The 12,071-nt window shown below is 48.7% G+C and overlaps 1 protein-coding gene across 1 annotated transcript in view; it reads right to left on the bottom strand.

Annotated features, from left to right (window-relative positions):
- Positions 1-9,986, bottom strand: part of NGFR (nerve growth factor receptor) — a 31,020-nt gene extending 21,034 nt beyond the window's left edge. The window contains exons 1-2 of the mRNA XM_036753376.1: positions 9,701-9,986; positions 3,300-3,441 (exon numbers count right to left, since the gene is read on the bottom strand). Coding sequence (XP_036609271.1) covers positions 3,300-3,441; positions 9,701-9,745 — 187 coding nt within the window. The 5' untranslated portion in view covers positions 9,746-9,986. The remainder of the gene's footprint in view (positions 1-3,299; positions 3,442-9,700) is intronic.
- Positions 9,987-12,071: the final 2,085 nt, after the last annotated feature.

Below are 12,071 nucleotides of genomic sequence, written 5' to 3'. Positions count from 1 at the left end.
CTCCCCTCCAATACATAACAGCCGTACCAGCCCAGGCAAGTCGTTTAACCTTTCTCAGCCTTAGTTTCCTTCTCTGTAAAGTGGAGATAATGACGCTACTTGTAGCACTAACCCCAGGGTGGTTGTGAGGTGCAATTGAGCCAGTTTAGGGGGTCTGGAAAGTCTACTAAGCACTAAGACTTTTGGGACACCTGCATTTTGTAAACATTGAGGCACTCTATGGATATCAGTTATCTATTCATTATTATCACTACTCCCACTCTGAGAAGACCCACTTGAACTCTTTCTGCTGGATGGGATCAATAAGAGGTTTTTCTTTTCTCACCTCCACCTCTCAGAACCCTTGTATCCTTTCCAAGTTCAGCCCCAATGCCACTCCCTACAGCTGGCCTTTCCCAGCTCTCTGGTTATCAGGGTCCTCCCTATCACCTTGTATTGATTTTGTATCTAACTTAGATTCATTATTGGTGAACACGTTCTATTCCCCTAGTAGAATGTAAGCTCCATAAGGGCAGAGACTAACACACTCCTAAGTCCTGTTAATATCAGCTCTAGGCACAGTGCTTGACACATAGTAGACGCGATTAATGCTTGTCGCATTAATATGTGTGGTATTACTATTCATTTATTAATATTAATTAATTTTAATAATTCCTGGTTGATTCTGGACTCCAAGTCCTGTACCCCATCTGCTAAGCCATGGCACCTCAAAGATAAAATATTTAAAGCTTGCAAAGAACCTCAGAGCTCATCTTGTGTTGTTTAGTCATGTCTCACACTTTGTGCCCTATTTGGGGGTTTTCTTGGCAAAGATATTGGAGTGATTTGCCATTTCCTTCTCTGGCTTATTTTACAAATGAGGAAACTGAGGCAAACAGGGTTAAGTGACTTGCCCGGAGTCACATAGGTAGTTAGTGTCTGAGGCCAGATTTGAACTCAGGCAGATGAGTCTTCGCGACTCCAGGGCCAGCACTCTGTGCACTATGGCGCCCCCTAGCTTTGAAAGGGACTTCAGAGGCTGTTAAATTCAATCCCTTCGTTTTAAGGATGAGGAAACTCATGCCCAGGGAAGTGAAGTGACTTGCGCAAGGTCACACAGGTATTGTCAGAAATGGAAGACGGCAAGTGCGTTTACCAGACACAGTGCCCTAGGGACATTAGAGTGGGGAGAAAATATCTTTATAAAAGGAAAGGATCAAGGGAGGCTTCCTGGATGTCACAGATTTTAACAAGTTTCATTTGCTGGAGATGGTCAAGAAAGGACCGTGTGATCATAACATCATAAATTTGGAGCCTGAAGGCACCTTAGAGTCCATCAAGTCCAATCCTCTCATTTTACAGATGAGAAAACTGAGACACAGAGAGGTTAAGTAATTTGCCCAGGATAACACAGCTAGTTAGAATCTAAGGCAGGATTTGAACTGAGATCCTTCTAATTACAAGTCCAGTATTTTGCCCACTAAGCCACACTGCTTTTCCATGACATCAGGGAACAGCTGATAGTCTAGATTGGTTGGAATGTGCGAAAAGGAGCAATGTGTAGTAAGCCTAGAGAAGGATTACATCACCATTTTCTCCATCGGTAAGCTAGGTGGAGAAGTGGACAGAACGCTGGGCCTGGAGTCAGGAAGACTCATCTTCCTGAGTTCAAATCCAACATCAGACACTTCCAAGCTGTGAGACCCTGGGCAAGTCACTTAACCCTGCTTGCCTCAGTTTCCTCATTTGTAAAACGAGATGGAGAAGGAAATGGCAAACCCCTCCAGTATCTCTGCCAAGAAAACCCCAAACGGGGTCACCGAGAGTCAGACAAGACTGAACAACAAAAACAATTTCCTCCTCTGTAATAAGAGAGAGAAAGAAAATCAAACACTGTCCGGGCTGTCCCCAAAATATCTGCTGTTCTCTCCCTCCTCATCTCTACCTCCTGGCTCCCCTAGTTTTCTTAAAGTCACAGCTAAAATCCCACCTACCACAGGAAGTCTTTCCAAATGTCTCTTAATAGTGCTTTCCCTTTGTTGATTATCTCCAGTTTACCCTGTATATATCGTTCCTTGAGAGCAAGGCCTGTTTCTTTTTGCCTCTCTGGTATCCCCAGGGCTCTCAGCACAGTGCCTGGCACATAATAAATGCTTATTGACTTGACACAAGAGAAAATGTTCCATACATCCAGGAATATTTTTGGTAGTCAAAAACTGGAAACAAAATGGTTGGAGAATGGCTGGATGAGTTGTGGTATATGAATTAATGGAATAATATTGAGTTGTTTAAAAAAAAAGTTAGACTATAAAGAATCCAGAGAAACCTGGGAAAATTTATATGAACTGATGAAGATTGAGGCCAGTCAGTTAACAAGCATTTTAAAAGATGACTCTGGAAGAAAGAGTGAGACTGATGACTTTGTGCAGCTCCGCCCCACTTAAATCCAATTCACGCTCAGGTCAAGACTTCACCCCAAGATATTCTGATGTTATTGGTCCTCTTTGAGTCGAAGAACAAATGATGTTCTAAGCACTAGTGATAACAAAAGATCGATTTGTACAGTGACTACAATATGGAAAGGAAAATAGCATTGAAAGACATTAGAACCCATCTGTTCAATGACCGATACCAACTTCAGAGGACTGGCATTGAAAAGCTTCTTCTCTGCAAAGAGGGGAGCTATGTGGTACAGTGAATAGAATGTTTGACAATAAATTAGGAGTTTGAGCCTGACCTTGGACACTCACTAACTGTAAGGGTAAGTCACTTAACCCTGTTTGCCTCAGTTTCTTTATCTGTAAAATGATCTGGAGAAGGAAATGGTGAACCACTCCGGAAAACCAACCAACTAGCTGGCTTGTTTTGCTCAACTTCAAGAGAGCTTTCTGGGGTGGGCAGGGAAGTTTGAGAAATCACAATGTTATGAAAAAGCATCTATAAAGTATTTTATTATAAAAAAAAGATAAAATGAAGGGGATGACATTGCTCACGGCTCGTGAACAAAGGTAGTTGTGTGTTGGTTTAAAAAGTGGTTTTGATTAATTATATTTACAACTCTAAATAGTGACTCCAAAAATAGATAAAACAATACTTTTGTAAAACCTAATAAAATAAGGATGTTGGACTGGCTGATCTGTACAGTTCCTTCCAGCAGTAACGTTCTATGGCGCTATGTTCCCAACCAACCAGGGTTCAGAGGTCCCTGCTGAGTATTCTCTCAGCAATTCTGATTTCTTCTGCTTCTGTTTCAAGCCTCCACCTCCTGAAGCACCAGCCCCACCCCAGTGCACCCGATCGCCTCTTCTCCAGGTACTCACTGTCTAGGCAAGGCTCACAGACAGTCTGGTTGACCCCACAGGGCTGGGCCACACCCTCGCCCAGGTTGCATGCTCGACAGCATTCACCACTCTCCGTGTACAGGTTGGTGGCACAATCCTCCTTCACTTCCCCCATGGACACCTGTGTGGGGAAAGGAAAAAGGGTCAGGCTGGGGAAGATCCTCAGGAAGTCTGGGGAGGTGGGGAAAAGAGTGAATCTTCCGATGGATCAAATGCCCCTTTCTAATTCACTTGATTAGAAACACCTGGCCTGGGGATGAGCTCACTTGGGAGGCATTAGGAACATCAAAGCCTGGGGAAGAGAGGGACACTGAGTGCCTCCCTCCACTGATCCCCTCAAGTGTGAGAGAGTGAGGTCAGAACACTTGTAATTAACCAGCTGCTAAGTTCACTCCTAGGTTAGATCTCCTTTGAATCGGGAGAACTTTCCCCTACTCCTAACCACCCTCCCCTCAATCCCTGGTCTCCTGGAAGTATTAGGGAGTGGAGTTGGAGCCTCGGAAGACCAGCTTCCCTGCTCCAACAGTCCTCCCCTCTCCCTGCCACAAAGAGAAAACAGGAACATGTAAACAGGGGTGAACACATGTGGAATACAGATCTGGGTTCCAATTTTATCTCTGTCATCAACGTCATTTCAAATCCCTTTCTGGGTCTCAGTTTCCTCCATCTGTCAAAATACATAGACAATGCCTAAATAAAAGTCAACCAAAGGGAAAGAGTCTGGCATGCATAAAGAGTGTACTTGTTATGGATGACAGTAAAATAGCCTTGTAGCCACCAGGCTACCCTGCCTCACAAGATTTTGATTTCCAAAGAACAGAGGACTCCCCCGCCTCACCACACACATGCACACACAGAGACACTTGGAACAGCTCAGTAACCCGGGAAAAGGGGAGTCAGATTCCTGCCGCCAAAGCATCTTTGGCCAGGGTTAGGAACAATTTAGCACTAGATTCTCTTGGGGGTGGGAGTGGGAGGGCTGTCAAAGTCTTGTTTTATTTTCTGTCTCTTAGAAAAATTAGAAAATTAAAAGCAACATAGGGCCTATGGAAACTCCAAAATCTACCTCACTGGCTATAGACCTCCTAGCCCCATTCAGGTCCTGGTGTTATGGGAGCAAAAGAGAAGTCACAAGGTCATTTTGTCCATGCCACTGCTTCTGCATCAATTGGTTTGAACTTTACCCCAATGTCTCAAAATAGACAAAAAATTTGGACCCTTTGGAAAGGACTGGAAAAGTGAGAGGAATTAACAAATTGGAACCTCATGGATGGCAGCTGCTCTTTAGATGGTCTATAAAGGACCTGTGTAGCCCAAGAAGGGGATAGATAGATGTCCCTTCTTCCCAACACTGCACCTTCACCAGGAGGCAATGATATATCCTAGTCCTGGGAGGAAGACATCTGCCACCCAGGAGGCTTCCTGCCCCAGCTCCACAGCTGCAGGTGGCTTCTAACAACTTTCCCCCAAACAAGACAATATTCTTTCCTTGCTGTGATGAGATCCCGGGGTAGTAGAAAGAGCTTTGGAGATGGAGTCAAAGCAATCTGCATTTGTATCTCAGCTGCGCTGTGCACGTGTAATCACTGTGACCTAGGGTAAATCATTTCCACTTTCTGGGGCTCGGTTTCTTCATCTGTAAAAAGAAGGTGACTGGGTGATATCTAAGGTCCTTTCCAACTTGAAATCCTCTGAGCCAGAACTTTGCTTTACGAAGCAAAGATGTAAAGAATGAATTAAAGTGGAAAAGACTGGCCAACCCTACCAAGGACAGAATGGGCCGAGGCTGCAATGGGAAGGATTGTGGTGAGATATCAAGAAGGACTTTCATGAAGGAGAGGTGGGCCCGGGTCTGCAGAATGGGACAGGAGAATAAGCAGCCTCAGTATGGGAAGATTGCCATCTGCCCGGGACAGCGTTGGGGGCATGGGATCTGACTGACAATAACAACAGTTAGTAGGCGTATAGCGATTTAAGATTTGCAAAGCGCTTTACGTGTGTCATCTCTGTTTATCCTGTAAGTAAGGTAGGTACTAGTGTTAACATCACCTTACAGATGAGGAAACTGAAGCAGACAGCAGTTATGTGACCTGTCCAGGGTCCCACAGCTAGTAAGTGTCAGAGGCCACATTTGAACTCAGGTCTTCCTGACTCCAAGTCCAGTGTTCTATCCACTGTGTCACCTAGCTGCTCTACAGAACCCCTTCAGTGGTTTAATGCAGTAATTCACAAACTTTTTGATCTCAGGACTATTGACACTTAAAAATTATTCAGGAGCCTCCGAAGAACTTTAGCTTCTATGGGTCATATCTATCTGTATTTACTGTGCTAGAAATGGAAACATATTATGAAATTAGTTTTGGCCTCATGGACCCCTTAAAAGGGATTTGGGGACTCTGAGATCCCTGGTCTAATGCCTCAGCAGGCTTCAGGGGGAGGATTGTGGAACAAAAAGAGCAGGTCTTCAAGAGAGGGAATAAAGGGGGGTCGCTAGAGTCTTGGATCTGGGGACAGTACGCTGCAGTGGAAGGAGTATTGAATTTGAAGTCAAAGGACCTGTGTTCAGATTCTTTTTTTAAACAATTTTAATAAAATTTTAACAAATTTTCGGTTTGGCAGCTTACTACTTCTGTGACCCTGAGTCTCTCCAAGCCTGTTTCCTCTTCTGTAAAATGAGGAGATTGGACTGGTTGATCCCTTCCTGCTCTAACTTCTAAGAGCCTGTGACTTTTGAAATGTGGTGAAGATTTGAGACCTTCATGAATCTGTGGAATTCACTTCCAAATGCCTGGGTATAGGGGTATGAAGGGATGATCAAGATTTGGGACTAAGGATCCAGCGCTCAAAGTGGGGAGCCAAGGATGAGGTGCTTATTTGACTGGGATATTGATGGAGAAGGGAACCAAGTGTCAGTCACACCTTAGCTCAGAAAGATGGAAGAGTCCAATGGTTGGAAGGGAGATGGTGGGGAAGGATAGGGTCCCAGGTCTTTTTTCTGCCACCTTAAGGGGCAGGGGTGGGGTAACCCCCAAATCTTGCCAAAGCCACCTATTCCCCCCTGCTGGGCCCCCTGCCAGCTCCCTTCCTCCCCTCCGACTGTCCTGCTCATTTTCTGCCTTTAGCTCCATCCCTATTAGAGGCTGCATTAGCTTCCTAGGCAGCTCCGATTACAGACATCTGAATGACAAAGTGCCTCCATTACCCCAGCTCCCTCCCCCGCCCGCCTGGCCCGGGATGCTCTGGTTTCAGCACTTTCTTGCCAGGACTCAGGAAGAAACCACGACAGCATGAGAGCGCTGCCAGGCAGCATCCCCAGCAGAGTTAGGGGGATGGAGATTCCTGAGCCCCTAACACTAACCTTCTCCTCCCCAGCTGCTGGCTCTGGCACTGAAGAGCATCGTTGATGCTCACCGGCCTACACTAGCACTCGGTCCTTATCTATGCCTGACACTAATCCGTACCTTCCCCTCAGAGCTACCTCTCTGGCATGGCCTTTTTCTTCTAGCCTCAGGTTCATATTCCCCCTCTAGTCTCAAGAATTTAGGGAATAACTTGTCTTTTCTAGCACAAAATTCTCCTCCTGGACTCTTCTTTGCCCACCCAGTTCCCCCAGACTTGTCACCCAGAGAGGCCCAGATAAACCCCCAAGAGAGGAGAAAGATGTAGGCCCAATTTTTCTCAACCGCTGTCCACAAGGTAAATTATTAATCTTCCTGACTAGAGGTTCTTAACCTGAGGTCCATAGACCCCCTAGGGATAGATTTCAGGGAAAGCCATGAACTTGGATGAGAAAAAAATACATTTTTATATCAGCAACCTCCAACTGAAACTTAGCATTTCCTTCAGTTTCTTAAGAACATGATTGGAGAAGTGGTCCATAGGCTTCACCAGACTGCGAAAAGCATCCTTAACACACCAAAAAAAGCTTAAGAACTTCATTTCTGGTTAAAGCCGACAGCTAGATAGCCAAAGAAAAAGCAGTCATTGGGAGTGCCTGATGGTAGTTCAGCCCTGATCCTACCTCAGCCCCACACCTGGGCCAGGGCTGGTTATTCCCCAGGGTGTCATTCCTCAGTCTCCCCGATGACACTTACCACCCCCCTCAAACGACACACTCTTCTCCCCCTCCCCTTTCCAGGCACTTCAGCCTCAAGATCAATGCCATCTGAGCAGTACAAAACAAAGTGCTTTGGGAGGCCCCAGGGAAAGTGTGGTCTTAGCCACCACCTCGGGCATTCAAAGCCTTCCGCTATTTGGCCACACCCACCCCATAGGGTCAACTTTGCAAGAAGGTAACCCCGGGAGTGTAATTTCGGAGACCAGGCGGTTTGAAGGTGCTTTCTTGTAGATGCTGAGAAGAAATCCTCACTTGCCTTCCTCTCCACCCCTGCGCCTGATTTAGAGCTCTCAGAGTGTGTTTAGGGTTGACACCTAGGAATAGAAGCTAATCTAACTGTCCCGCTCCATAGAGCTCTCCCAATAACTGCTGACTGTGGCCCCTCTGTGGGGGACACTCTGTCCTTCACCTGAGACAGCTCTCCCCATGACTCAGCAGGAGAGGGATCCAGGAGATCCTGACACCCCACCCCACCGCCAGTCCCTCACTAGCCTCTCAGAAGCCAGAAGTCCCTGGGTCCGATTTCTCTATTCTTGGAGAGAACGCCTCGGACACAGCAACCCAGGCGTCAGCCCAGTCGGTCTTCCCTCTCTTCTACCTCTATCCCGGCTTCTCTTTTCTATCCCCTGGGGACTGCGGCTTCGCCCGGTCGAATGCCAAGTATTCTCCCCGCTCCCCCATCCCAACTCCTAAGATTGGAAGCAGAGTAGTCTCCTGAGACCGCTAAATCTTTCCCGCACCAGGCAGCGGACCCGGTTAGCGGAAGGTGGAGGTAGTACAGGGAGGATCGGACAGAAGTGTGCGGGACAGGTTGTAGGATTTGTAGACTGGATGCGCGGGGCACAGCAGGACTAATTTTTTAGGGAATGGATGGGATGAGATGGGATTAGAATGGACTGCCGCGGCTGTGGTTGCCCCATTTTCCCCCTCCGCAGAGCGCCCTCTCTTGGCCACTGGCCTCCTGGGTTCTGCACTTGATTCATTAAACCCCGGGAGCCAGACTTAGCTGGTATCCCCCCGGGGAACCCACCTTATTTGGTGTGTGGGCCAATCCAGCCTATCTCTCTGTCCTTTACTGGGGACGCAGACAACGGGCCAAGGAATCCCCTTTCTTTGCCTCCCTTTCTGCTTAAAGCCAGCTCGTGGAGGCTACCCACTACCTCTGGCTGGCAAAGGGGTGATGGGTGGAGTGCTAGAGGAAGCTCACGCCGGATGGGAGTGGGAGAAGGGAGTTGGGAGGATTAAGAGAAGGGTGACCGGCGAGGCCCTAAAGAGAATGGAGAACCCGGGCGATTGGCCGCTACCCTACCCCAAGCCCCTCTCCATCTGCAATCTCTGGGTTAGGTAAGTCATAAAGGAAAAGAGTCCTGAATTGCTCCCATGCTTTTAGTCTTAGTCTCTGGCCTCTTCTTCAGTCCTCTGATCCGACCCATTTCATCGCTCCTTCAGCCCCTTCTCCACTTTTCTCCCTCCTTGCCTGCCCCTGATCCATCACTCTTTTCACGAACCCTCTTCTTGCTTATCTGCGCCTCCAACGCCCCTTCTCTGCTGCCATCCGGCTGCGTTCACTAGCGCATCCCCCTCCCCTCCCCTCATTGTCCTGCCCTGTCCCTATTGTCCGACGTCCCACCCTCGATACCTTCTGCCTGCCCCCAGCCCCCAAGTCCCGATTCCCGTTCCCCATTCCCCACTGCCTCTACCGGAGCTTATCGCTAGAGCCTGCTCCCCCACTCCGTCTGTCCGGATGCTCAGTTACCCCACCCACCCCATCCCCTTCCCCACCGCTCCCTTTGCCTCGTTGGTCCAACTGAAGCTCCTCTCGGGGATCCAGGCGTCGGAATACCCTCTAGCCTAGCCCACCTACTCCTTCCAGGGACCAAGGAGTCAGAGCAGTTCTCCTATCTCCCTCCCTTCATGATCCCACTCCGGGGACCAAAGCGCCGGAGTCCGCTTCTTGACTAGCTGCACCTCAACACCTCCCTCCGCTTCCGGGGGACCCAGGCATCTGAGTTGCCACCTCCCCCTGCACACGCGCTTCTCTCAGAGACGGGCATCCCAGTCCCTTCTGCGACCAAGGTTCTTCCAAGGATCCTCGGAAAGACCCAGGTGTCGGTCAGAGTCTTTCCCACTCCATTCCAGCTCACAGTGGCCCTGGGATTCAAGTTCCCTCTCCAAGCGTCCGCCTGCTCTAGTCTCCGCGGGCTCTGCTCGCCCTTCCAGCCCCAGTGCGTGCGAAGAGAGGACATCTCCCATTTGAACTCACCCCCAAGAGAAGCAGCAGCAGCAGCAAGCGGCACGGCCCTTCCATGGCTGGGTAGGTGGACAAGACCACCCTTGGGTGCCTGGTGGCACCTCCCTCCCGCTCCCACCCAGCTTCTTTAGCTCAGTCCTTCTGGTCCTGCTTCTGCACTCGCCAGGAGCCAGCCGAGGCTCCACTCCCTCTGGCTGCTTGCAGGAGGTACTCGAGAGAGCCAGGGCTACGGCCCCGCCCCCTCCCCGCCCATACCGCCCACCCGCCCGGAACCGCGGCTGCCCCGCCCCGCCACCCCTCAGCCCGGCTGCCTGGAGTGGGGAGGGGAGGGTGCAGGGGGACCCGGTCATAAAGCGGAGTCGCTCCTCCGTCACCCTCCCCACCTCCCACCCCCACCCCAGCCCTCTGCAACCCATCCCCTGTCCTGAGCTTCCTCTTTCTGTTTCTCCCTCTTCACAAACCTCGACTGTGTTTTCAGGGTCTCTCTCTCTCTCTCTCTCTCTCTCTCTCTCTCTCTCTCTCTCTCTCTCTCTCTCTCCCCTACCCTGCATCCCTTGGTCTCAGCTCTGTCTCCCTGTGTCCTCCGCCAGTCCTCTGTTCTCTCCCCTTGTTTCTTATCTCAGTCCCTACTTCTCTACAATCCCTCCATCCCCTTTCCTCCCCCTGCTTATCCTTAACCTGATGTTTTCCACCTCTTTTCTATTTATCTTTGTTGTTGTTGCTGTCTCCCCACCTATGATTAGGGTCCTCCCCCCTCCTCCTGCCACCCCAGTTATCTCCTCCCTACCTCCTGGGCAGTCACTTATCTACCTCCTGGCCCAGGCAAAAGCTCAGTTCTTTTTCTATGAAAAGGCCTTTCTGGAAGAGGGCCAGTGGAACTGTCTTGCCTTTCCTTCCTCAGTCTCCCTCCCAGGGTGAAATAGGTTATCTGGATTCTGAGGAACAAGAACGGATACATAGGGATGGAGTCGACCCCAATAATCAACTGAATTCTGTCTTTGCTCACAGCTGGGTCAGTTCCGGAAGGCTAGCAATCAGACGTGCCCTTTACTCCTCCCTCAAACCATACACATCCAGTGAAACACAGGTGAGGGCCAGGAGTAACGAAGCTGTCATTTACACCCCTGAGCTACACCAGCCTGGCCCTAGGACTTTAACAGGTATTGAGGCTCCTCTCCTCTTGCCTAGCCCAGCCTTTTAAGCCCTTGTGATAAAGGTGGGGCCAAGCTAGGGAACCAGTAGGACAACATGAGGACCAGCTCCTCACCAGTGACTCACAGAACCTAGAATCTAAGAGCTAGATGGGACTTAGTCTGATTACTTTACAAAGAAGCTGAGATCCAGAGAGACAAAGCAACTTGCCAGAGGTTGCACAGGTAATAGGACTCACATTCCCTTTTCAATCCTGTCATTTGGCTCCTAGGCAAAAGGGTCTCAAAGTACAGCAGAAGTCTTGGTTCCTTTGTGCCTTTGACACTTGTTACCTTGCCAGCTTATTATATGTAGGGCTAGTGTTAGCTTCTTAAAGGGGAGAATCACCCTCCTCTTCTTATCCCCCTCCCATGCTTTCATTTCAGTTTATGCCTGCACAAAATGCCATCAGTAATCTTACCCACCCTTTGCTTGAGGTAGGTACTACGGGTATAATTATTCCCACTTTTTGAATGAGTAAGCTGAGACTTAGGTTAAGCAACCTGCCTATGGTCTCACACAACTTGTGTCAGAAGCAGAGTTTGAACCCATCTTTCTGACTCCAAGCCCATTATCACATGCTGAAAGGAACTTAGAACCACTGGGGAAAGATCAATGGGAACAAAAATTGGTTTCACTGGCTAATCCAAGCACCAAACTTATTGATGGGAGGATTAAGCTTTTTCTGTTTATCGTTGTTCCCCCAAAATAAATATGTCACTTCTTAATGGGCTTGATTCTCTGAGCCAAAGTTTGGAGGATAGAATAGTGTGAAACCTTCTCAAGGAAGCCCTTCATGGGTTTACAAAATGGGAGATGAATTCTACTCCTTCCCTCTTATTTCCAACAGAAACAGCAAATAGAGACAGTTCCCCCTTGTATTACACTTAAGGGTATGTTGTTCCTCTCAGTGGGTGGAATGTATGGGATGTTATGGAGTACAGGGAATGTTGTTGTTTAGTCAATTAGTCATGTCTGACTTTGTGAGCCCATTTGGGGTTACTGGAATAGTTTGCCATTTTCTCCTCCAGCTCATTTTACAGATAAGGAAACTGAGGCAAGCAGGGTTAAGTAACTTGCCCAGGGTCACACAGCTAGTAAGTGTCTGACGCTGGATTTGAACTCAGATTCCTGACTCCAGGGCTGACATTCTATCCACTGTGCCATTAGGGTGGGAGTACCACATTTACGC

This window comes from Trichosurus vulpecula, chromosome 4 (genome assembly GCF_011100635.1).
Source record: "Trichosurus vulpecula isolate mTriVul1 chromosome 4, mTriVul1.pri, whole genome shotgun sequence".
NCBI lineage: Eukaryota > Metazoa > Chordata > Mammalia > Diprotodontia > Phalangeridae > Trichosurus > Trichosurus vulpecula.
This window is presented reverse-complemented; position numbering and strand designations above follow the sequence as displayed.